The sequence below is a fragment of the Anas acuta genome, chromosome 20 (genome assembly GCF_963932015.1).
Source record: "Anas acuta chromosome 20, bAnaAcu1.1, whole genome shotgun sequence".
Classification (NCBI taxonomy): domain Eukaryota; kingdom Metazoa; phylum Chordata; class Aves; order Anseriformes; family Anatidae; genus Anas; species Anas acuta.
The window spans coordinates 10,523,721-10,550,435 of record NC_088998.1 but is presented as its reverse complement, the minus strand read 5'-3'; the positions used below and the strand labels follow the sequence as shown (position 1 = coordinate 10,550,435).

General features: G+C 44.7%; 1 protein-coding gene and 1 long non-coding RNA gene across 7 annotated transcripts; one reads left to right on the top strand and one right to left on the bottom strand.

The window, feature by feature from the left end:
- Window positions 1-1,222: 1,222 nt before the first annotated feature.
- On the bottom strand, window positions 1,223-22,169 carry LHX2 (LIM homeobox 2). 3 transcript variants are annotated; one of them, XM_068657056.1, is made up of 5 exons: window positions 21,472-22,169; window positions 18,531-18,736; window positions 17,739-18,121; window positions 11,056-11,261; window positions 1,223-4,219 (listed from the first exon to the last, which is right to left on the bottom strand). In XM_068657056.1, exons 1-5 carry the CDS (start codon window positions 21,700-21,702, stop codon window positions 3,932-3,934), a joined length of 1,314 nt encoding a protein of 437 aa, XP_068513157.1. In that variant the 5' UTR covers window positions 21,703-22,169; the 3' UTR covers window positions 1,223-3,931. The 3 variants fall into 3 exon arrangements, with proteins under 3 accessions (XP_068513157.1, XP_068513158.1, XP_068513156.1); XM_068657057.1 differs by having other exon boundaries at window positions 18,531-18,733; XM_068657055.1 differs by lacking the exon at window positions 21,472-22,169 and adding an exon at window positions 19,670-19,824 and having other exon boundaries at window positions 18,531-18,733.
- Window positions 22,170-22,212: 43 nt separating this feature from the next.
- Window positions 22,213-26,427, top strand: LOC137842713 (uncharacterized). 4 transcript variants are annotated; one of them, XR_011089182.1, is made up of 3 exons: window positions 22,213-22,346; window positions 23,709-24,029; window positions 24,549-26,427. It is a non-coding gene; the product is annotated as an uncharacterized lncRNA (long non-coding RNA). The 4 variants fall into 4 exon arrangements; XR_011089183.1 differs by lacking the exon at window positions 22,213-22,346 and adding an exon at window positions 22,915-22,947; XR_011089181.1 differs by lacking the exon at window positions 22,213-22,346 and adding an exon at window positions 22,915-23,001.
- The last annotated feature ends 288 nt before the right edge of the window (window positions 26,428-26,715 follow it).

Below are 26,715 nucleotides of genomic sequence, written 5' to 3'. Positions count from 1 at the left end.
AGCAGATGCTTGAGCATTTCACACCCAACCAAACCCTGGCTGCTAAGGTGAATTGGACATGTTGCACATGCATTTCACTCTGTAGCCTTTTCAAATGCAGGTCAAAGTGGTCTGGAAAATGCATAGACTTTCATTTCACAGATCATTATTTTACTACAGATATTAGCACTCTCATAGTGCTAACTACGCTTCCAAAGAACTATCTTTTCCGTATTAGCTATGGATGAAATAATTGCTACCAGGAATGATTTAAATGGTTAGAGCCTCCCTAATAGGAGGGATAAATTGTAACTCAGCTACTTTCAATGCAAATCTCTCCTTCCAAGGACTATTAAGTCACTGTGAAGACCATAAACATGTACACTTGGAATTTCTTTTAGCTGGATGGCCTTGCTACCATCATGCCTAAATCTCAACTCCGGTTCATACTTTTTTTTTTTTTATTTTGTTATTTTGATAAAAGGAGATGATTACTACAGGTGTCTAAATTTTGATCTCTCCCTTCTAAAGGAAAAAAAAAAAAAAGGCAGTTATAGGAAAGTGCTCTAAATGTGTTCTTAACAGTTAGTAAGAAATGTAAGAAATGATAATTTGGAAATCAGAATATCCTAGAGGCCCTTTCTCCATCCACAGTGTTTTTTATAAATTCACTTTTGCTTCCAGAGCAAGCATTCAGCTTCTTTGTTAGTATAGATCCTTGGTCTTCTCTCCCCAAACTTAGACAATATGAACTAAGAAATATGTTTTATGAAATGTAAGTATTAACAGTATCAATGGATTTTAAGTTGTGATTATGTACCGCTTACAGTAACACTATCTCTCATAACAAAGTACATGTATGTCTATTCAGTATCCTGAAAATCAAATGTTCTCTCTTTGTTTGACAGGAAAAATCCAGTTTGCTGCCAAGTGACTTGGAAGTTTTTCTAATGCATAATCCCCTTTTATATTCTTTATTGTTTATGAACTCAGAGACAAAATATCTGCATTATCTTAAATAAACTAGGTAAAATGTATTTCAAAAAGTTTCTTGAGTCAAAAAGTAGCAAATCATTGTATGTATTTTCCATATTTGTATAGGTTTCATTATATTCTCATTCTAAGTTACTCTTAAGTCTCTTTCATATTAAAAAATGAACTACACACCTATCATGCAAAATGTAAAGAAGTATGTTCAACTAGTTCAAATTAGATATACAGTAAAAATACACTTCCAAAGAAATATCATTTCCATTTTTGTTCATGTTTTTAACAGAATTTCAGACTAATACATCAAATGTGGAACTGTACAAGTATGTGAAGAAACATTAGGATTGCAGTAGTAAAAAAATGTACAGCATTCAAAACCAACAAGCTCTAAACAACCAAACAATACCACAGGATTGAAACAATCATGGGGACAACATAGGTCATTGGAGCCAGTGAGTGAATCCTAATGTACCTACATAAAGACCCTACATAGAATATTGTCTCTTATTTATATGCAAAATCCCTGATTTGATTAAACCAGACAATTATCTAATTGTCTCTTATAGGTTTCAGATAATATTAACACTAGAGTATTCCCCTTCATAAATTTCAGTTATTTGAAAAGGCAATATTAAGAGTTGTTTTGAAAGGTATTTCCATCCACGTGGATTCAGGTAGTTAAAATACAAGATCACAAATAAGAACCATCCGCTACATTTGCTGTAACACTTCAAGATTCTGATTTTTAAAACTGCTTACAGGTTAATACACAGGGTTTCTAATTATGGGCTGTATCCTTTTAACATTGGACCAACATTGCCTTTTAAATCAAGAAGAGATACAGCAAAGCATGTCAAAAAAATAAAATCTCCAAGGTAGCTGACAATGAGCAAAACATTACATACAGCAGAATCTGTGTCTGAATGTCTGTGAAAGGCAGATACATACTCTTACAGTCCACTAACCAGTACAATTGACTTATTAGACATTTATAATACGAGGAAAAAATGTCTTGGATGTATCTGTAAAGGCTATTAATTAAACCTGAACTCATTTTTTCAAAATGTTTCGTCATAGTGAATAAACGTAAAGAACTATGCTAGTCTATTGGTTTTGGAGACCAGAGCGTAATCTCTTTCACAGATCTAAGCTAGTTATGATTTTTCATACTATCTTGCTTTTCAGATAACTCACCTGTATTTTTTTAAGCAGAAGTGTGGAAAAAAAGGTTAATAAATGACCTAATTATGTCAGCATTTCTATCCCACAGTCCTCATTCTCTGAGATCTCTCACTGAGCTCAAAAGAAATTTGGCTTGCATGAGAATGGCAAATTTTCAGTTGAGAAAGCTGAATAAATATAGCACTTTTAAAACCAAAACATTGTTACCAAAAAGTCTGGCCTAATAAATTATCTTCAGTGCTCTGAAAAGGGCAAAGAACGCAAATCTTGGCACATATCTTGCTGTTTATTTGGAAAATCTTTTAGCAATTTTGATCCAATGGGAATGACAGATTAGCTTTAGAGAGCTAGCCACATACAACCTAGAGTTTGACTGAAAAAAACTGATTGTAACAGGTTTGAAAAGGAACAACCATATGCATGTTATGTACCACTCAAAAATCTATAAAACTACTGGGCAAACAGCATAGTGTATACTCATTCTTATACATATTTAAACTTTGCTGAGGTATTTCTTTAATTACAGGAAAAGCATCTTTAAAAACAACAGGAAAAGAACTCAAAATATGAATTATATTTTGCACTTTTTTTTTTTTTTTCTGGAGAAGGAATTCAGTTATATTGAAAGATCTGTAATAGTTAAAGGAATATCCACTTTTTTAGTATTGATAATATTCTTCCTTGGTTTTCTATTCCCTCAAAGCATTACAAAAAATGTAAGGCTGTGACTCTGTAAGACATAATTTTGCCTCATTTTTGCCCACCAATATTGTAAAATAACCTGAAATACTTCTGTCTTCTTCCTAGGGAAAGTATTACCCAGTGTCCACCTCTGTAGTAAACCATTTCTGGCCACACGGCTGTCAGATACCTAGCTTGTCTTCTCCATGAAATAGGACAAGCTATCTCTTGCACAAAAGCAAGATTGTTTTCGTAAATGCTGGCTGAAGTTGTTTCTTTCACACAACACAATTAAGTATATTTTGCCTGTTTTAACTTTAACATTATCTGATAATTTCTATCTGCAACTAACAGTTTTTTTTCTCTATACTGAATATACCTAGACGGTTGTACGGGGTGGACTTCTCACCCATACAGACTTCAGGAACAAGAGGAATTGTATACATCATATTTAGAGTTTATCCTAGGCAGATACCGTGTTTGAAGTGCAATTTTCTAATCCTTTTAAATACAATCAGCCTATCTTGATTGTGAAGCTCATGTTAAATGTAACTGCAGCCATTACCAAGTAGTTTCCATAAGTGGTTTTATTACTGGTTAGATTTTACAAATTCTGGTATTCGAACAGACTTTGACCTTAAAATTCTAAAACAACAAAGCAACCAATGAAAGGCTTAGGACTATTCAAAGTAACAAACTCTTGACATTTTTGCCCTGGTCATAAATATACAGAGAGAAAAAGAGAAGTGGACATGGAATCCAAAGTATGTAGATAAAACAGTATATAAGGCACATGGCAGTCTTTGAAAATACAGAAGCTTTAGCCAACTTAAATTAATTGCTGTTTCCCTTGCTCAGTCCACAAAACTGTACAGTTACACAAATGTTGTGTTGCAATAGATCTTCCAAGTTATTCTTCAGTCCACACTCCGTAATACCAGAACACTACATTTCCTTCTTTTTTTTTTTCTTTTTTTTTTTTTTTTTTAGGAGAGATCCTAATTGTGGTTAGTCAGTTGCTCAAAGCCTCTATTAAAATACACTTGGAATTTCAACTAAGAATAATTTCTTTTTTAAAGAAATTATTAAGAAAGAGTCATCAGAAAAGGTTTGTAAGAGTTGTCTGTGAAGGACTTCGAGATTCATGAACCTCAAGACTTCCGGGCACTGACGTCAAGACAGATGTCACAGTAGGCATGGTAGGATTAGTCAAGTCCGTTAAAGTAGTGGGAGTGCTGGATGGACTCATGGAGGCATTGGATATTTCTGATGCAGGACCTGATGGGGTCCCTGCTTGGAGTGTTGAATCTGAAGTCTTATCCACCCCTGTGTTTTCTTGACGTAAGAGGTTCCGTCTGAATTTGGCTCGAGCATTTTGAAACCAAACCTGAAATAGTTTAATATAACAGGGTAGCATTTAAAGAGCTGCAGTGTTTAGAAAAGCAAAAGCAAACTCACAAATTCATCAAAGCTTGAACTGGTGAAGATGTTTCATGGTAACATGTTAAAAAAGTAGCCCCAGTCATGAAAAGTGTCCTCTGCATGCCTGTGAAGCATTCCTCTTTCCCCCTCCTGCAATTCTCTGTGTAAACAGTCTGCTTGGGACAGGAGGGGAGTCATTCAGTGCAGGCTGTGTATAAAGATGCCTACAAATTTGGCGGCCCCTGAGAATCCTCGACTGCCCTCACTCCCAGAAGTACTTGTCAGGACGAGATATAAATCAAGCATCTGATGAACACATACTAGCGAGTTTCAGCGCCCTGGTATCTCAGGTCCATCTCCCATTGTGTGCAGAAGGCGACACAGCACAGCACCCTGCCTTCCTGCGGGCTCAGAGGGCTCCCTCGGGAACTTTCTCATGTCTTGTCTCAGCAGTGCTCTCACTTTTCAAAAAAGACTGTCCCTCTTTCTTACTCTCCTTTCTCAAATGATTCAGCTCCTATGCCAGTCTCATTTTAAATTTTTTCAGTCCTGGAATGACGTTGGAAAAAGAGGCTCAAATGGTATTAAAAGCCCATATTGCATTAAAAAATGTAATTTCAGAAGAAATGATAGCTGCATACCGCAATAATGTTTCCATGATTTCTACCTCTTGCATTATTTATTATCTAACTAGTCACTAACTAATCACAGGACAAAAGCTATGACTACTGCTTTTTCAGTTAAATTTCAGTTTAGGTCCAAGCTAAAAACGTTCTCTACTGTTTACAGGATTTGTTTAAAGATACAATATTTTTCTGACCTATTTTAAAATAGATATAATAAAATTTATTTGTGAAACTTGTATGAACTGTAGGTACAGAATATTACTCTGGTTAAATTTGAAAATGCCATTAATACCCGGTGTTCAACCTGCTATATGGTGATGCCAGCTCATTTTGCTGATACAACTAGCTGAAATTTCACTGTGCTTTCTTATCAGAAGGCCTTCTGACATTGTTACATTCTTTACAATTGACTCAATCCTGATCCAACTGCTCTCACGTTGACCTGTTATAAGGGATAGGACCAAGTCTTTCCATTCCGGGTGCAATGAACTTCATCATCTCTGTATCTGTCAGAGAAAGGAGCTGAGTCAAAGTACCTGCCCAGCCTCAGTCCATCAGATTTCTCCTCTGTGGCCCATACAGGGAAAGTGAGTGTGCAGAGCTCACGAGGCTGCTGTGTGGTCACAGCATCCTTTACAGAAATCCTGACCTCTAGCTCTGAACCTGCACAGCCCCTGCCGCAGGATCCGCTTCAGGCCAGGCTGCCGGCGGAGGAGTGGCACGGAAATGTGATGCAGTCCTGTGAAGTCTCCTCTTTCCCCTCAACTTGCCAGCTGCAGTTAGAATTGGTAAAGATGTCTCAAACCATTTTTCCTCTGACTGGCTTTCTTCTCATCTATGGATGGTCCAGCCCCGAGTTCCCCCTATCGAGCACTCCTCCTTTTCCTCTGGAAAGCTTTCTCTCCCAGCCAAGGGTCTGTAAGCACACACACTCTCTCTTACACTCTCTCCTGGGAATGCCACAAGGAAATGATCCTCAGGCACAAATTCTAGCAGTGGCCATGGGAGCTGCATTCATTACTCACATCCCTACAGGTCCTTGTTTCAGTTTATGTTGGTGCTCCCCTATTAAAACATTTTGTTTAAAGGGTATATATTGGTTTCATATACACAAAGAAAACGGAAACCTTCTCCTAAACTAGCACTGCAAAAATATATTAATTATTTTATAACACAGTCCATTATAATGGTAAACCTGTGATGGGATCAAAACTTCAAAAAAAAAAGCACTATTGTGGTATTTTTGCCTGAAACATTTAAAGGCAGTGTCTTCCCCTCGCATGACTGTTCATCCAGAGCCCTGCAAGAAGGGAGTGGTGGAAGTGTCTGTGCATGCTTCTGAGCCAGGTGAGGAGCCTCGTGTGCCAGGCGTGCAGGTGAAGCAAATTAGTTTGTTCTGGGCATTCAAGCTACAAAGTCTCAAGTGCCAATTAGTAGGAATGGTAGAAAACAGCAATTTTAACACTTTTGGGATTAGTTTACCTTTCAGTAAGAGATAATTATATTTGTCCCACAAATTAAGAAATTTGGCTTCAATTTTTTAATATATACCTTCTACAAATTGTAAAAAGAATCATATATATGAAGTTTAAGTTTAGAGACTGCCACTGTTGACATGTTCCATAGTTCCAGCATAATTAAAACAGACAAAACCTCAAGTTCAGTTGAGATATTGTCAAGGTTAATCAGCTGATGGCTACAGAGCTCTCTAAAGTTGTCCACTAGTAAATATTTGTAATATTACTGAAAAGGCATCTAAATATTTGTTGACTGAAATTCAGAAAATGCCATGTTTTATGGTAGAAATGAATAACAAAATAATTATTGCAATAGTGATATTCTGGTATGCACTGAAGATATGACAGTATTTAGCAAAGACTTAACGTTGAAGAGTAATGAAAGAATTAAAACTATTGTTTTCTGAGTTGCAGGAATGCCAACTTGATTTGCTACTGCCCTGCGTCGTCGCGTATAGCTGTGCAAACGAGCGTGCAAGAGCCAGGGCAGCTGTCCCGTGCATAATGGCGGTAGTGCTCTGTGTGCACACTGGCAATTCGGGCCCTGCACCTGTAACAGTATTACATTCAAGTAAAGAAATAATAACCCAAATATACATAACTGAAAGAATTGTTCCAGAAGGACTTATCTCACATCAATTACACAATTAGGAATCTGGTCTTCAGCACTGAGGAATAAAGAAATTCATTGGGAAGTACATAGTGTTTTTCTGTCCAACTGTATCATTATAGGGCTGAGCTGTTTCAAACCAAATGGGGAAAATATGGACCAAAACTCCCACTGAGAAATAAAAGCAGCCATGAGACCCACTGACACTACCACATTCAGGGGAGCCGAGCCGCCTGCCTGGAGCTGGGCAGCTCAGCAGCTAGGCAGGGTCGTTCTGCAGTTAAAATATTATCCTATCTCTTCAGTGATCTGCACAGCTAATTCATCTCTCTCTGTCTCCATTTTCTGACTGTAAAATAGGAATAAAATAACATCTCCATAAGATAGGGAAGTGTTGAAAGTGAATATTCTAAATGTTGTAAAGAATTGAGATACCTTCATGAATGAGGCCTTGTTATCTAAGATAATTTTATTTTTTGTGTGTAACACCTCCATTGTTGCAACTGTTGTATACTGGTTGTGTGAATAGCTTACACTAGAAACAAATTTTTAACCACAATTTTGCTAATTCACACATCTACCTGGAGACATGACTTACTACCTTTACTTACTAACAACAGGAGAAACAAAAACGTAAAGGATGTTCCACCACACAGCAAACCGTGTTTACTCACTGCAGGCACATTCTGAGTATTCTGTTTTGATTATTAAACATACAGTTGAAAGAGAACTATAGGATATTTTATGAACGAAGGTTTAGTAAATAGTCTTCAGTATGCTATCCTAAAGCAAATCTTTGCCAAAGGGTAGTGCAGGATACTCACACATGACTGAGAAAATTTTTGTGCTTGTTGACTGCTGGAAACCAAATTAGCAAAGTCCAAATGCACGCAGGAAAACCTTTGTAGGATTTTCATATCAACATTACTGGGGAGTGATTCAAGAAAGGAAAAGCAGTGTACAAGACACCCACTGAAAAACAATGGTTCGTGTTCCTAAACTGCTTTTGCCATGGATAATCGTTTTCCACACTCTTGGTTAGAGAAGAGGTACATAGCAATAGCTAGCAAACCGTATATTCTTAGGGCTACCTCTACTTCCACCTTCACTTTCTAAACTCACAAAAAAGAAAGATCGATTCCCAAAAGCGTAACATTTACACCAATTAGTTAGCTCACAATTAGCTGGTCACTTTAATTATGAATGATAGCTTACAATAATGGACTTGTCCTCCCCAGCTGCAGTACAAGGTGTATATCAAATTGCACATATAAAGCTAAATGGAAATGGAGAAATATAAAGATAGGGAGTAAAAATATAAATAGGCTTACTGTAACTCTAATGTTGTTACTTAAGGAAAATATTCTGCATTACAAAGCCACTGAAGGAAATGTAATTTTTGAAGCAGTATGTTACATTTTCCTGTCATTCCACTTCTGGACATGGGTAGCTGATGACTAGTTGTATATACAGCCAAAACAGAAGTCAGGGCTTCCAAGTCCAGTATCAGAGATCATTATGAAGATGGCCAAACTCTCTGCTCATCTACAAGCCACTCTCATGACATGTTATATGGGACTGCCTTTATAGCAGTGGCACTATAGCCGTTTCCTAAAACACTATTAACTCCTCTGCATGTTTAGAAAGCCCACTGGTTTCAGAATAAGGGATTTTGTCTTTCTCCTCATCTGCTACCTTATATTTTCTATTCCACTATATTCTGTTCATGATAAATAAAGAATCATTATCTTTTGTCAGCTGAACTGAGACCTGAACACACAAAAATACAAGCGCTTACAGACATGCCTAGTAACAAGATAGGGAAAGCAGAAAATTTCTTACTGCTGGAATGTGTGCATATACATCTGGGAGTCCATACGCCTTCAGCATGTGAGACAGCCTAATACTAACGATGCTTGTTTAGATCAATAGTGTCAGTGAATTACTTCATGTTCAATAAATGACACAGATGGAATGCCAACCTTTCTGGCGCAAAAGAATTAACAAGTGACACTATCTCAGTAACCAACATCATGAAGAGTTTTCCCCAGCAAGAAGCAACCTTGAAACTTGCATGGGTGAACTTCAGCGTTCGAAAAATTCCCTCTGCAGTTTCAGAAGCACACATTATTTTCTCTCACAGGTTAGAAATAAACCAACTGGGCACAAAGGTTCTACAATCCAAAAAGCAAGTTTGTTTCTTAAAGCCCAAATTAATTTTCAGTGGAGTAGAGAATGCTCGTAACAGACAGAAAAACTCAAGCAATACTATGCAAAGTATCACTCCGAGTCATTTTCTTGAAGTGCCTCCAACAGCACCATCCTCTGTGTGCAATCCTCAATACCATCTATTACCTTGCGCCACTCTTCAGCTAAAGGAGCCCAGAGATAAAGAAGTAAACTTTAACTGTGGAAGTAAAAGAAGTGAAACACCAATTACCAAAACCATGAAAAAAGTTTTGTAGAATTGTAAAGGATTGCCACAAAAAAGAGGAAGCACTGTGCACCTTAAAACTAGAGGATGCAGTGTACTTAACGTGGAAACAGAAGTGATCAAGAAACTGAAAGAGAGGCTGAAGAGAGACATGGAATCCAGCTTTAGGGAGAAGAAATACATTATAAGAGGAAGGAACAGAGAAAAAGACTTGGAAAAAAATTGGAAGGACAAGCTCATTGGATGAAAAGAGAACAGATATGGAAGTCAAAGTTGGTGCAGGCTGAGGAAAAAAAAAAAAAACAGAAGGAAGATGAAGAGAGAGATGTTTTCTACGCACCAATCTAATTTCTTCATGCACTATGTGAAATTTCTCAGATAATTCAGGTGTGAGTGCACTGGTAACAGAGTAGATATCACTAAAGTGTGTAAACTCTGATGAGAAAATGAGGAAGTGCTGAAATAATGATAGTTAAATGCAGAAAATCCTTTCTTCCACACTCACAGATAAAAGGGAGCTGCTATGAGAGGCACTGTGTCAAGTGCTAGGATGTGCACCAGTTATAGAGGAGGAATCTGTGCCACTGCAAATCAGCTTCACAAAAACAAACAAAATCCAGCTATGATGGACGTGGCCAAGAGAAGGAATTACATACAGCTTTTCATTAGCAGTTTTACTAGGAAGCCTACAAACCTTTATTCCTTCTTCAGTTATGTGTAAACACTACAAGATCCACAATTCTCCAGTGAATTCATATTTTTTCAATGTTTTTGTTTACTGCCCTCCACTTGCCTATGAATTTATGAGAGCTGTCCACAGTGCTTTCCCAGGCACCTGAGCCCTAGCTTTCTCGACGAAGCCCACAAACCAGTTTTTTCTACTATTAAAGATCCATTTAAAGATTTCAGTAATAGATTTTGGAATGTCATGCCTCCTATATGCCCACATTTATCTCTAGTTATAGTTACTGAATAAGTGCCCATTAAAATTCACTTCCTGAATCCGAACTATAAATTAGAATGGAGCTAAGCCGACTAATATTCTTACCTTTCCTTGCCATAATAATTCAAATGGAGTGTATATCCTTGAAGCAAGAAAAATCAAGCTTTCAGAGAAAAGGTACTTTCAAAATGCAGTCGCCTTTCATTCTAAGTTACTTTACTATGACTAAAAAAATAATCTTTGAAAAATTAAATTTATATCCACTTACATTGCAAAAGAAAAGACATCCTCCCTGTCCTGATAAAATAATAAATTATTGCTGATTACTCACGAAGAAAACCATTCCTTGCGATTTCTAAATTAAGAACTCTCTATTTACATTAACTAATTTTTTTTTCTTGCAGCAGATCAGAAGCTAAAACATGCACCAGAATTGACTAACTTCAGGAAAACAAATAGCACCCCATGCCTTCACAACTGTCATTAAAAATTAAAACCCAAGTGATCTGCTTTTGGGAAGCTGAAATGAAATAACTTTTCTCATACTTTCTAGAATGTAACTGATGTCTCACAGAAGGTATGAATGATTATGAAAAGCTTGAAGATTAGTAAGATCCACAGCATTTCAAATACAAAATTGATGTTTTGGTACAAAAGACTGTTCTTCTTACCTGAAGAACTCTTTTGGTCAGGCCGGTTTTCTGAGCTAGCTGTTTCAAGTCCTTGGCGTCAGGATTGTGGTTAATAGCAAAGTATGACTTCATTGTCCGCAACTGGTGGTGTTTGAATGATGTCCTCATGCGCTTTGTTTTCTGATTGCTGGGGTATTGCTGGTCTCTATCCAGGTGGTCACCATCGTTTTCATTGCAGCTTAAAGCTTAAGGCAACAAGAGGAAAAGGCGTGTAAACCTATTGCTCTGTGACCAACATTGTTTGCAGTTCATCTGAGAGCAGCAATTAAAATAACATACCATGGCACGTATTGTACTGGTACAAATCCTACTTGCCTTCCCCTCCATTTCTGCATCTTCTATTTTTCCCTTACAATAACCAGTCTGCGAGGACCCTCACCTGCCTCTTTATGGCTTTTAAAATGTCAGGTCTGGTTCCTTTTTTCTTTCCTCCATCTCCGCACAGCCTTTCCTCCACTTTCTGCTTGTAGGACAGTAGCTGTCCTCAACTCTGTAAAGTGTTTTAACGTACTTTGTATCACTATAAATTGTGTTGTAATGTACAAAGAAAGCTGTACAATAGAGCCCACTTAAATCTCGATGGAACAGACCAGTTAAAATTATAATTATTTCCTCCATCAAACTAAACCCTGTAGAGTACAAGAGAGACCATTAAATGAAACACTATAAAAGAAATAAAGTTTGTGGGTACCAGACAGCAAATTATGACTATAATTTGACTAGCTCAAGAAATAAAGCTGTTAATACAATATATCAGCAGCACACCAAATGAAAAAAAAATACACTTATTTTTTATTATTTATATTTACATTTCATTTTTAAGCATTTGAAAATACTACTTTGAATGACTGATTCTGTTATATTCTTTTGAAATCACTGAATGAGACTGACTGACACATTTGCATAAATCAACTGCAAAGTCTGCAAAGGAAGCCTGTGACCAAGGAAAATTGTAATAATTATCAAATTATATTAAATGCTGAATGCCAAACAAAATAGTCTCATAGACCAAAAGTAGTTTTTAATTTACATGTGCACAAAGTAAACCATAGAAAAACTCTTAAAATAACATTAAGGACCAAGCTTAAATTCACTAAAAATAATATCATGGATATAACTGAAAATTAGCTCTAATAAGCTGCCATTAATTTATTTTTTCTGCTCCAGTATCTGAAACTCCTTTTTAATTTCCTGTAAGATGTTGACTAAAAGTAATGAAAAATCACTGCTATCTCTGTTCTACATTGCATGCAAAAACAAAACAAAACAAAAAAAAAGACAAATGTATTTTAAAATGTGAGTTATTGGTGAATTTCATAAGCACATAAACAGATTTGTTTTCAGTTTTCCACTACCACTGATTCATTTCAACTGAGTACATCTCATGGACATGTATCTCTTTGTAATCATACTTTAAATTCATACTGTCTAGGAGAGTTTTTCAGCCCTGTTGAATACATTCAATTTCTGAAAGGCATGCATTAAAACCACTATTTAAAAAATAAAACAAAATGCACGTACTCATGTGGAAATATGCATACAGATACACTAAAAAGCAGTTTTGCAGCATGTGCAGTGGCTGCTTTGCAAATTTCAGCTTTTCAAAAACTTTAAAAGATGTGGCACAACATAGAGCAAGGCCTGCAAAACTTCAGCTGTGAGACCAAAAGCAGGCTTGTTTAATAGATCGGTAAAAAGTGTCTGAAGCCTCAAACATCTTGGTGAGTTTCTGTACCCCTACAATTCAGAAAACAGCCAGTATAAATGTGCTGGACATATAAATGTGTGTGCATGTATGTGCATGTGTATACATTTCTATAAATCCTTTGCAGACCTAACTTTCTTGTGCCAAATTCCAGTAATAAGAAGCATTTCTGCGTGTTGTCGTGATGTATGGAAAGACTGGAAGCACCTCAATTTAAAAGGTGTAAGACACACAAAAGGAGACAGTAAAAATGCAGCATTAATGGAGCTGGACAGAATGTAGCAAAGTCTTTTTTCTGGTTTAAGAACTGAGATCTAGTTGCCAAACTGGGGTGACCTCACAAGCTCCAGTCTCCTCCAGAGCTACAGTTCTCCCTCTAAATAATACTGGGAAGAATAACTGAAACTGTATTTCTTACAGCAAAAGGTATTATGGAAATGTAAAACAACACAGTACTTGGTCTTAAAACATACAGAATTGTAGACATTAGAAATGAAAAAGACCTCTGTGTGTTGTCTTAAATGCTCTCAAACCCTCCCAGAAATAACAGGGCAAAGAGTTAGGAGGAAGTGCATCAAAATAGCCATCAGAAGGGCTGAGACCTGTTCGTGTTAACATGCAGCAAAACAAACCCTAGGGCCGCAAGTAGCTGGATTTTAACCTGTTCTACAGAGAATGAGATACAATCAGGATCCAAGGAAATAAAACTGATTCTAAATCCTCCCAGAAGGGAAGGAGGGGATCTGCTTTTCATCAACTAGACAATGAACAATTTGCTCTTTCAGTTTCTTATAATTTTACCCCCAATCTTCTAAATAAAAATAATATCAAGATGACAGTGAGTATGTACTATTCAAGACCAGCAAACCGTTGTCCTTTTCTAGGAAGAAAGTTACAAAACAGACTTTGAAAGTGCATGAGGGTGTCTGCTCTTCCCTGTCTTGCCCAAGTGCTTTGAGCACCCACAGCATCCCCCAGCCTGACCTAACCCTCCTCGTTAGCGCCGCTTCCCCTCTCCTGTTTGTTTCTGGTACTTGGCACCATCTCCAGAATTTGGTTGTACCAATCTGGTATTACGTGTATCTCCTGCCCAGCCTGAGGTATCCATGGGCACTGCAGGCACAGAGACAGAAGTGTGGAGACCTTAAAAGTGAAGGAGTTTCTGCAAGGGCCACCCTGGTGTAAGACTGGCACCGTACGTGCCCCTCGCTCGGTGCTCTGGTTTCCAGGCACTTCCCCCTGGTCCTTCGTGGTGTCCCTGCACATCTCCTAGAGGAATTGCTCAACCACCCAGACTAAGGATTTCCATGCAGTTGCAGCATCTAGGACTCCTGCTGGGAGTTCAGAAATACAACTGGTAACATTCCAGTCAGAGGAGCCTCAAATTAACTAACGCTTCATTCCTATGTTGTGATAAAGCAAATTCTGAAGTGGTGCCAAGTATCTTTCCTGACCCTAGGCCATCTCTGAGGCCCTGCTGCCTTTCCCCCGGTCCCCACACCCAGGCCATCGCCCTGCCGTCCATCCGCTGCTCTCACCAGAGGTGACCCCTCGCAGCCCCCCCGGCACCACGACACAAGCGTCCCTTCGGCCTCGAGAGGAAGCCCACAGAGAGCATCGCCAGGAGCTGCCTCTCCCTCCCTCACATTTAAACACTGTGCTTCGGTGCCGGTGACCAAAATATCCTCTGCAGAATAACGTGTAAAACCGTCTCTAAAAACAGCACCGCGAGCACGAAGCGGGATGCGCCGTTATCCTTGTGCAAAGCCTGCAGGCAGGAGGGAGCCGGGGGCACTGCCCCGCGCCCGGCCCGCGGATCCCCCACGTCGGGGCCGCGGCACCGGAGGGGCTGGGGGCGAGGAGTTTCCTCGGAGGGGGAACTTTTGTTCTTAGCGGCTCGCGTTTGACACGTTACATTACCCCAAAAGAAAGCAAACTAATCCCGGCCCGGGAAGCACGCTGAGACACGAGGCGCGTTCGGCGCCCTCCGCCCGCAGCGCCCCTGGGTGCGGGGCCGGCCCCGCTCCCACCCGCGGCCGCCTGCAGGGGGCCGGGGGGGCCCGGCCGGGAGCGCAGAGCGGAGCCCGGAGCCGCAGGGGGGGGCTCGGCACCGGGACCGAGCTGCGGCCGGGGGGCAGGAGGGGGCGCGGCGGACACTCGGACCCCGCTCCCAACCGGGATTGGGGGGGGACCCTTCCGGCCCGCCACCCCCGCTGCTCCCGGGGCGCTGCTGGGGACGGGGTCAGCCCGTCCATCCATCCATCCATCCATCCATCCATCCATCCGTCCGTCCGTCCGTCCGCACAAAGGGGCCGCAGCGGGGCTCTGCGGGGTCCCCTCCTCGGAGCCGGCGCAGCCCTGCCCCGGCCGGGAGCTGGGGGCTGCGGCTCGGAGCGGGGCCGGGAGCGGGGCCCCCCGGGAGCTTCCCGTCCCAGGGGGAGAGGGAGAAGGGAGCTCGCCGGAGCTTCCCCGGGTTTCTCAGGAGAAAACTCCTGGCAAAGCTGCTCGTGGGGCCAGCCCCCACCCGGCCCCGCTGCCGGCCCCGGGGCGGCGGGGCCGGGACCGGGAGCAGGAGCGGGACCGGAGCAGCGCCCCGCAGCGGCCCGGCCCCACAGAGCCGCAGCCCGGCCGGGCCCCGCCGCCCGTGCGGGAGGGAGCGCCCTATAACGCCCCTATAGCGCCCCTATAACGCCTCCGCCGCCTGCCCGGCCCCGGGCGTGGGGAGCTCCCGCTGCCCCGAGCCTGCTCAGCACTTCTGGCGTTTGCAAGGAGATTTTCCTGTCTTCTTATCAAAGGCAGACTGGATAGATAGGAATAAAGTACAGCGGGCTGTGGGAGGTTTGGGGTCTAATCCACAAAGGGAGTATTCAGAATTCTTTACAGGTGCTTCTGTGTTCAGCAAGCTTTCAGCCATTGATTTACTGACCTAAAAAAAAAACAACATCAAAATCCAGTCCAACAAGTGAAAGAAGAAATTACGATCACAGGAACACACTTTAAGAAAAAACAAAGAGAGAGAGGGAAAAAAATCTTTTTGAAGTTTCGGCATCCTTCTAAGCTATTTTCCACTTGTCAGGCTCTATCCACATCCAAAACCCATCATCCCTGTGCAAACGGAGTCTCGTTTAGGCAGAAAAAAAGAGCCAGTCCAATTCACGTCGCAGATGAGTGTTTGCTGCTATTTACAAAATAATTCCTGTCCCTGCTCTGGCCGCATCTCCGGGTCCCCCTTTTCCCACCACCTCTGGTGAAGATTTATTTACACGAAGCTTGCTACACAAAGTGCCAGCCCCGAGTACCCTCAGAGGACAACATCGTGCATTTCTCGGGAGGAAACGAAAAGTTCCATTAAAAATAGAGAGAAACTGTCACACTTCTAAACGGCTTCCTTTTAGAAGACAGAAATTAGAAAGCTTTGCAAGAATTTGCTGGTTTGGGAGATTTAAAATCAACAGACAACCCGGTCTGATTTCCAGGATCAATTACACTTATTACCATATAAATTAATCGATTATCGGTTTAGCAAATATTAAGCAGACAAATAGTTTAAGCGAAGAAGCCAAAAGCTCCTCGCGGAAGATCTCTGCAGCATCATTTACAGGGTCTAGCCCCAAATTCCAAGAGCAAACTCGGAGGGCAATTATTTTGGAAACGAATTCTTCAAAAAGCGGCTAAGGACGGTGTAGTTAGGAAGTCGGGGAGCACCAAGACTTTCTGGGGCTGTGCTCCCACCCGGGACAGATGCCGCTGCCTCGCTTTACAGGTCCTTTGAATGGGAACATCTGCCCCGCACGGGGAGGCGGCGGAAGGCTGCCTGGATCGCAGCCCCCCGGAGAGGAAGCGTTTTTAAGCGGGGGAGCCGCTGCCGCCTGCGTGTGCGGGAGCTCGCAGGGACAACGCTAGGCGCACCTTTCAGCAGCCTTCACCCCTGGGACGGCCCCGGGTTTTTGCGCTGTTCCCAAATCGCTGGTGAAGGCAGCGGTGGGTGGCAGCCCCGTCCCGAGGTGCGCTTGCCTTCTCCTCGCTGTTTTCAGCGCCACCCGCTCGCTTCGGGCGCCGCCGTCCCTGCCCCAGGCGGCGGCAGCAGCCTCGCCCTGCGGCCTCCCCGCGCCCCCCGGAGCCTCTCGAGCCCCCCGGCCCGGGGGGGGAGCGGCCCCGGCTCCCACCCCGACAGCGCCGCGGCCGGCCCCGGGCAGCCCGAGGGGGCAGCCCGACAGCGGGGGCACGGCCCCGGGCGGCCCCCCCCGGGCGGCGTTCCCCAGGGACAGCGGGCCCCGCACGGGGCGGCCTTCGGGGCCCCGGGAAGGCAGGAGACCGCCCCGGTTCCTTTCCCTGCAAAGTTCCGGAGCCGCCGTGGGGAGGCCGGACGAGGAAACTCCTCGGGGAGCGGGCAGCTGAGGGCAGAGCCCGGGGCACGGCTCCCCCCGGCAGGGCCGGTGTCAGCGAGGGGCAGCGAGCGGCAGCGCTCAGCCCAGCCGGCCCCGTCCCAGCAGCGCAGCCCCAGCCCCAGCCGCAGCCACCTGCCCCCCGCTGCCCCCCGGGGACGGCCGCTTTTCGGCCCCCTGCCTCCCGAGCCGGAGGTGCGGGAGCTGGAGAGAAGGGCAGAACGCTTCGCCCATCAGCAGCCTCGGAGGGTGTAGCTACTAAAGAAAATTCACAGCTCTCTGAAGTGCTAACTTCCAATCTCTGGTTTCCAGATTTTATTTCAGGCTCCACTCCCCCCTCTCCCCCTCCTTAACCAGATGACCTCGCTTCAAAACATTTTATTTCCAGCTGAAGTGAAAAATGCTAACATATTAGCTTCTGTAATTGCAGTTTGACAGCACTTGATCTCAATAATTATGCTGCAGCTAAACTATTATTAACGGTTTAAGCTAAAATAAACGGAAATCCCCCTTTGGAAGTGAACAAAAACAAACCGTCGGAATTGTTCCTGGGGGAAGATGGGGTCTCTTACCTGCGTTGTACGCTGCCAGGTCTGCCCCAGGCCCCGGGCTCTTCCTTTTCCTGGGTCTCCCCTTCTGGACAGTCCCCACGCCGTTGTAATAAGGCAGTCCCAAAGTACTGGCAGAGCCCGCTCCCAGTGCTGGGCCCTTCCCAGCGGCTACATCCGAGTGATTGAAATGCACCTGGTACTCCCCCTGGATGAGAGTCTCGAAATGGAGGCGGCAGTACACCAGATTGTCCTTCATGCCAAAGTGGTCGCCGGTGGTCAGCATCTTGTTGCAGGTGGTGCAAGTGAAGCAGTTTAAGTGATATACCAAATCCCTGGCCCTCATGACCATTTCGGAGGCAGAAATCCCCAGGTGACACCTCGCGCATCTCTGCACCGAAAACCTCCTGCAAAACACAAGGGCCCGAGGAGACGGTGAGGGGCGCTGGGCAGCCCGCGGAGGGGGGCTGCGGGCCGGGACACGACGCCGGGCCGCTGCCGGGAGGGCGGCAGGACCTGGGGTCTCGGCCCCGCTCCCCCCGGACCCCGGGCTGCGGCAGGGAGCCGCAGGGAGCCCCAGGGAGCCGCGCCGACCCCCGACCCCCGCCCCATCCGCAGCCCCCCGGCGGGACCCGCGTGGGGCCGGGCGGCCGCTCCCGGGGCCGGGCTGCTCCGCTCCGCTCCCGGCCGCCCGCCGAGGGGCCTCGGGCTCCCACAGCAGCCCGAGGGATGCGCCCGGCCCCGGCCGGGAGGCTCCGGGAGCCCGCGGTCCCCCCCTCATCCCCCCCCGGCTCTCCGGGCGGCTTTGGGCTGTACCTGTAGTAATCCTCCTTGCAGTAAATGCTGCCGTCCTTGCTGAAGCAGGTGAGCTCGGACTCCAGGTTGAGCTTGCACTCGCAGCACTTGAGGCAGCGCATGTGCCACTGCTTGTCCACGGCCAGCAGGTAGTAGCGGTCCGAGATCTTCCCCCCGCAGCCGGCGCACAGGGCAGCGCGGTCACTGCTGATGGACGGCATGCTCTGCTGGGAGAACAACCGCGGGCCGTTAGCGAGAGCCAGCGGCTGCTGCACGGCTCAGCCCCCCCGGCCAGCCCGGCTCCTGCCCTGCCCGGCCCCGCTCCGCGGCCGGGGGGCTCCGAGGCGGCCGGCCCCGGGGAGGGTGGGGGACGAGGGGGGGACGGGCCGAAAGCGGCCGGGGCTGGGGGTTGGGGGGCCGGCTGAGAGCCAGGCTTTCTCGCTCCGTTTTTTTCCTTTTGTGAATTTGCCAGTCCCAGATCAAGAAAAGATGCTCCTCGCTAAACAGGCGCAATCGTCAGAGCGGGGAAAATCGCAGACAGTTAATTCTAAAATTTCCCGTTACGGATACACGGAGAGTGCCTGCATAGTTAATGCCCCGTGAGTGCGGGTCTGGGTGTGTATTTTCCTAGCTATAAAATTCCGAGTGAATTACGATCAAACCCCCCAGCAGCCGCACAGGCGCAGCTCTCTGCGAGCCGCTCCCCAACAAACCGCGTCCCAGCCTGCCCCGACCCAGAGCACCGCAGGGATCGGGAAACAACTGCCGAGGAGACGAGCACCACTGGGGCTGAGGCGCAGAACGCTTTGTCAGAAAAACGAAATAGTGGGGAAAAAAAAGAGAGGAAAAACAACAGAGTGCTTTAGATTATGCTGGGATAAACTTGGAAGCAATAAAACTAAATGTAACCCCTATATAATTTAATAGTTTAGTGTCAAATCACAATCCAATCGAAACCCCCTGCAAAAAAACAAATACATACATTTTCTGTCAACTCCTACCAAAAAAAAAATAATAAAGAAAATAAAAAGAAAATAAAGAGAAAAAGACTATCAGAAACCGTTTAAGCGCGCTCGTGTATTTTACTCAACACCCTCAACCTAAACCCAAGCCCAAAGTCAGGACAAGAGGTTCGGAGTGGAGCAGTGTTTGTGGCAGACCTGGCACTGCGCTGCTGTCCACTTTGTCCCAAACTTGTCAGCATGGCACTGCTCGAAGCCAGCCCGCACGTTGGTGCTGGGGCCGGAGCTGCCGTCCTGCAGACGTGCCGGAGCCGCAGAGCTCCCACTCGGGGCGGGGGGAAGCCGCGTGTTTACTTTTACCTCCTCTAGAGCCTTAAGTCCTTGCGCAAAGCAAGGAGAGGGAAGACAGCTAACGGGAAGAACTGAAAGAAAATGAAGCTGTGTTTCCAGCACATGCTGACGGATTACTTTCATCCAGCACTTGCAGAGATCACCAACCCCCAGCACTACGAGCACTACTGTTTGCACGACAGCATTTCCACTACCAGCAGTACGTACAAATAAAATTATGGCACTAGAGCGGTATGGGAGCCACACAAGTCCACTGGTAGCTTAGGTCTTTAAGGCATTAACTGAACTCTGATTAGGGATCGTTTTATAACCAAAGTAGTTCTTTATAAATCCACTTTAAACAAAACACGATTTTTTTCTGCTTTACCAGTAACAAAAATATTCTGATATCCAGAAATGGCATTTAAGGATCTAGTATCCTATCTCACTGCTCATTCTATACACGTGTGCATGCAAATAATTTCTATGTAGATATATAAAGGTATCATGACACAGAATTACTCCAGGAAAGATAACTTGATGTTGTTTAATTTTACACAGAAATATTAACTTTTCCAAAGAAAACCCAAACTGCTTTGATTAGAAATCACATTCAGCCCTTCTAGCTGAAAGGTTTATTTTCAGCCAGTATTTCAGGATTAAATAATCTCACTGTCACTTTTAAGTAAATTTCTCCATAGCATTTAGAGAAGTAACACCTATTGTTGAAGTTTTAAAAACCAAGCACAGATATCTTTCTTGCACATGCCCATATCAGCTTAAAAGACAGCATTACCAAAATATGGGATCATTTCTCCCCAGAATTATCGTTTCTTAACCAAAAAAAACAAACCAAAACAAAACAAAAACAGTACACAGAAAATGTTGATTCAGTTAATACACTTCAGAAATCTCTTCCACTTCGCTGGCTTAACTCTGCTTTGAAAGATTCATCTTTTTATTATCTAAATGTATTAAAATACAAGTACTGCGCGTTAGCAGACATAAGATAAAAGCGGTAAAGTTATAAAAATTTGCATCCGTCTGTCTCCCTGAAACACATCCTCTAAATCCGTTTGCCGTGTTTGCAAATCCAGTGTTCACGTATCTTTCTATTACGAAAAAAATCATAATTTAAAGATGCTCGAGTTTTAGTTTTCCTTTTATTATTATTATTTTTTTTTTACTTAGTGCTATAACAACTACCTCAGCGTGGACATCCCACCTGAAAAACAACACCGAATCGGATTCTTTGTTGTTTGTGTTTCCATTCCGCAGAGAAAAATCTCGCTGTGCCAGAGCGTTATCTGTATAAAAGCATACTTTGCCTCTCCCTAAAAACTTTAGAAGGCCGGCCGGGCTGGGGGAAGGGAAGGCGTTCTTGGACGCTACCAAAAGGCTGGTCTAGCTTTCTGTTTTCTCGCAAGAGCAGCACCGCTCCTTCCACCCAAGCGTTACTATTACTATGCATATTATTAATAATTAACAGTTTCATGCCTTTCCCCGTGGTTTTACTCGACCTTTTGCGGGTGTCTTTATGCTTAATTTTCTTCCGATTTAGTATTTTGCATACGTTTCCCCCCGACCTGCTATTTTAAAGGAAAAGCTGTGTTTTTGAGGGGTTCGTTACGTTTAGGGGGTTGAATGACTCCCACTCCTTCGCCTCCTACCGTTTCGGTCTCTCCCCTGTCTATAGCCGAGCTGATGGCCGGTGCTTCGCTTTTGGTTCTGCGATCCATCTCGTCGATGACCCCGTGCATCTCCGAGCCGGACAGGCTGTGGAAAAGCATCGCTGAGGAAGCGGAGGAGGAGGCCCCGAGTTGCTGCTGCTGCTGCTGACAGTTGTCGGGGTCCCTGCAGGAGCCCAGAACTTGCATTAAGCGGAGCCCTCCCCCATGCATCTAGCACGGCCGCCCCGTCTCTCCTCGGGCTCGGGGCTCTGCCCCCGGCGGAGCTCTCCGGAGCGCGGCGCAGGCTCGGGTCCGGGGTCCCGCGGGGTCGGGGAGCAGCAGAGGCGGGCGGAGGGGACGAGGGAGCGGGGACCGGCGGCGCTGGGAGCTCCGGGCTCGGCTCTAGGCTGCTGCGCGGCCCCGGCGCATCCCTCTGGGAGGCTTCTTCAGTGCGGGGCTCATCGCCCCAGGTGCGGTCCCAGGCTTTACGCTCCGGCCCAGCCGGCGGAAGGCTGGGCAGGCTTACGGTGGGGAGGGATTAATAAATAATAGGAATGCATTTAAAAAAAAAAATAAAATTAAACCATCTTCGGCGAGAAATGATAAAAAAATAAGAAGGACGAGCCCCTACATCGCCGTGTGCGGGGTGTGCAGGAGGCGGGCGGGGAGGGGAGGCTGCAGCGGGCGGAGGGCAGGCTGGCGCTGCGGGGCCGGGCCGGGTGCCCCCCGCACGCACTCACGGTCCGGAGGGCTGGCAGCGGCGGCGGCTGAGGGGCAAAGTTTGCTCCGTCCCCCGCTCCTCCCCCAGCCCGCCGGAGCTCATTGGGAAAGGAGAAAGCCGGGGGGAAGGAGGGAGAGACTTGGACGGGCACCAGGTGGGACGGGCACTCGGCGGCCCCCCTCGCTCCTTAAGGCGGCGCGGCCCGGGGCGGCTGCCGGCGGGTGGTGGTGGATGGAGGGGGGGGGGTTGCAGTGGGGTAGGGGAGGGGTGGAGCGGGGGTGGGAGCCGGGCGCGGAGCGGTGCGGGACGGCGCGGGGCGGTGCGGGGCTGCGCGGTGGCGGCGAGCCCGCGTCTGCAGCCCGGGCGCCGCGCGAGGCTCCGCGCCTTTTCTAGAGGCGCGCTGACATCACGTCCTGCCCCGCCGCCATTGGCTGCCGCCGCGCCCCGCGCCCGCCGGCATGTGCTCGGCCGCGGCCCCGCCACCGCCGCCGCCCCCCGGCCCCGCACGGCCCCGGCACGCGGGGACGGCCCCGGGCCGAGCCGCCCGCCCAGCAGCGCGGGGCTCGGCCCCTGAGCCCCGGCCCGCCGGGGGCCGCTCGGAGCCCCGCGGGGTGTCCCCTGCCTGCCGGCGCTGCGGGGCCCCGCAGGACGAGGAGCCCCGTGAAGCACGGCCCCGAGCACAGGGCCTGGCACCGAGACCCCGCACCGGGACCCCGCACCGGCCCAGGAGTCACGCCTGGACCCTCCCGCTCCGGGTCAGCGAACTTGAGCCGCGTGTTGCTGGAGCTGTGCGGTACCGACCCCCCGAGGTGCAGCCTTCCCCAAATCTCAGCACGCTTTGAGACCCGCCCGCGGGAAGGCGGAGGCGGAGCGCTGCTGGCTTCACACCCTGGGCTCCGCCAAGGCTGGCTGTGGAGCAGCACCGCGTGGCCCCCGCTCGGGCACTTTGCTGCAAAGCCTCCTCTGGGGCTGCTGGCCCCGGAGCTGTTGGTGCCAGGCCCGTGCTGGGTCACGCAGTTGGTTACAGACGCTTTGGAAGGGAGAAAGGTCGCGGGTTCTTACGCTCCGTCTGACATCGCGGACTATCTAAAAGATGCCGTGGTGTTTTATGGAATTAAAAAGCGATATTTAATAGGGCTGTATTGCCCAAGTGGCCGGAACCAATAATACCAATAGCCTGCTAAAAAGGCATGGCACGACCTCCGGTTCACAGGCTATCTCTGATTATCTACTTAATGGATATACAAACACGAGAAGACATCCAACCCTGGCTACCAAAACACAAGGAGAGTAACAGAATGTAAACACAAAGCTGCTAATGTACACACTGACACATGAATGACATTTACATTGTTCAGAATAAAATCCAGGGTATCCTTGAATAATGAGCAACAGAAAAAATGCTACAGCAAAGTAATCTTCACAATCAACGGCGGACTCATTTGAAATGAGTTTTTTCATTAAAAAAAAATGGTGCAGCTAATAATAAAGTCTTTTAACCTGTATTTTGTTATAGGTGACAGGTGAACAAATCACAGGTCTTGAGTTTCTCTACCCTGCCTCTCTTGGTAACGTCATCTCCAGTACCATCTGCTACCTACCAGACAAACAGACCAACCACATAATGAGGTACCAGCTTCCACCCAGCTACCGTGACTAAATCAGAACAAAAGCTTCAACGCCTCCTTCAACAAAGGAACACAAGTCTAAGCTGTCTTTGCTAATTGCTGGGTTTCAGGTTGTCTGTTACAGATTTTAAGTGAGCTACAAACTTCCATCAGATACTTAGAGCTGTTGGATAAAGGTACTAAGAATAAAAGATAAATGGAAGCAAAAGGTAAGAGAGAAGAGAAGAAAGCTTAGAAAATAAGTAACTACTTATGGTAATTTAAAGGCTGCGGAATAATATAAACATGAAAGACCAGGGGGCAGAGTGATTGATATCTCATATGTTTTTGATGCCCCTACGGTTATTAGACTGCAATATATGGGAACATACAATAAACTATGAATTAAAATGTAATTGTAGCTTCAGGCATCTTCTTCATTGTCTGCTGTGGTGTTATGTCTTCATGCACCGTGATTGACAAGGTGTAATTAATCATCTTACTCAGTTGTAAATATGGGCACCCTTCACAGTAGGCATCAGGAAGTGTGTACCAGCAAAGGAAGCAATAGTTGACGCTGATATACCATTAAATCAAAATCAGAACGCTTATATGTTCAGAAATGTGTGTTTGGTGTGATGCTGTTATCATTTATTTCTAAAATACTGTACCAACAGATTTACTTGATTTGCAAGTTAACTACAACATTAACTGGTTTTATTTATTTTGTCTCTTCTTCATTTTTATAGGCAATGATGTTGTTCTCCTAAAATGTGAGACAGTTTGCTTCTTGTCAGCAAGTGGAGCTCAGCTCAGCTCTTCATCTCCCTGAGCTGCTGGAGACAGACTAGCATGCTTCAGATTTACTCGCTCGATAGACTGACTCGAAATGATTCTGGGAAATGATTGCTCCATTCATATATCACTTTTTGCGCTTCTTATATACCAAGTGAGACACTTTGGGTGATTTTAGAGTGAAAGAAAATAATAAAATAAGCTTATTAAGAAACACCATTCAGTTTAAAAATAGGACATTTCTTGTCACAGATGCTGTCCCCAAACTGGAAATGAGCGTATTTATAAATATGTTTTTAGTATTCCAGGGTAAGAAATGTTTAATATCTGTTTCTTTTTCTAAATAATTGCTATCCTTACCCAGTAAGTGCAAAAATGGTGCGTGAGTCACAGGAAATTTAAGTGGTTTGTCTTGGGAAAATTTGGTGGTATGCATTTTTTTGACGCACATAGAGCTGTTGAATGAATAATTGGCAACCTATTTAATGTCCTTTGCTTTAAAGCTGTCGAGTACATTTGCTGTTTAAAAAATGTCTTTCAAAGCTGTTAAATATGTAACAAAAAGGGGTTGCTATCACCATTCTGACATGAACAAAGCCATACAGTGAGCTGCCCGAGGTACCTCCAGCATGGTATTAATTACAAACGCAATAAAAAAAGAAAATTCGCAAAGTTCTCAAATTCCGTTTCTTTGCAGTATCAGCTGATGAATGTTTTATAAAAACATACAGTAAAAATCTCAGTCCAGGAATTAGCCGTTAATTATTACCTAAGCCAAGCACTTGGGGGAGAGCAGGGAATCTGTTGGATCTGTAATTTCACCAGTTAGCCCTGGCGAGTAAGATCTCTAGCTGTCTCAGAAGCAAACCGAGCTTAAAACAGTAACACACTTTCAAGAAGATGATCGGCTAAGAATGTGCTTTATTTTGATTTGAAAAACTGTCAATCATAGCTAAAAAAGAGCAAATAATGCTTTTATACAATACGAGCTAATTGTATTTGTCTGATAAACCAAGAATATGCAGGAAAAATAAATAATAAAATGTAAAATGAAAATATTCAGAATGTTTTGCCCAGATGTTGTGTAGAGATTGTTTGTCGCTGGTACAAGCAGTAGATTTCAGAAAAATATGCAAGCATGTATCTATACGTGTGAGAGAGAAATAAGATACCCATAATCTTACATATTTCAGTTTATATAGCCACAGCTATTTAAACAATTCCAAAACTGCCTCTACGGGTGTTAGAGAGGGAGGGAAATCTTCAGCCACATGATCTTCTCTCCAGAGTCCTGTTAAATCCACTGAACTTAAAACAGAACAAGAAGTGTGAAATATGGGTTTGAACATGTTATGTCAGAAATGTAAAGGTTGGAAGCCTTTTTAGTAACTGATATTAATATTGTATTAAATGTTATGAAAAGGTAGGTGTTGGAGAGAAGGGCTGGGCTCATGTGCAATTTTGTCAAGGTTTTTATCTGTGATTATGATTCCAGATGTATCTATTCCCTGAGGAGAAAAATGAAGTAAAGTTGGCATGTGACATGTGTTTTAAGGTGTTTGGCACAGTTTCCCAAAGTGATGACAAAATGTTCATTTTTATTACTGTGAATTGGTAAAGAAAATATGATTCTGAAGGTCAGTGGCTGTGTATTCAAGATAGCTGTGGAGAGTTATTTTGGGGAATACGGATTTTTGGTGGTGTGTTTAGATTTAATTGCCTGACTCGAGCTTTTCCCATAGTAAATAATAATTTAAATAACATATTTTTTTACAAAATATGATTTTTTGATTACTGCTAATCCAATAAAATTCATGCACAGAATATGGTAAAGATGGCAAAAGTGTCTCTTTGAATCTGGTAGTGTAGCTACTTCTTAATGGTTTATTTTTAATCTAATTTATACTGACTAACCTGGTTGCTGTACAGTTAAGAGCTGAAATAACTGCAATAAGGCTCTTTGTCGCAGAACAGTTGTTAGAGTAAATGAATGGATTTTTATTTTTTTTTAAACAAAGTGGTGAAGGTAGCTCTGTTGGTGAAAACTATTTTGTCTAAATGCACGTTAAGACTTTAGAGGAGAAAGTTCCTATGACTACCCAGCTCCCCTTCTCTTCCCTG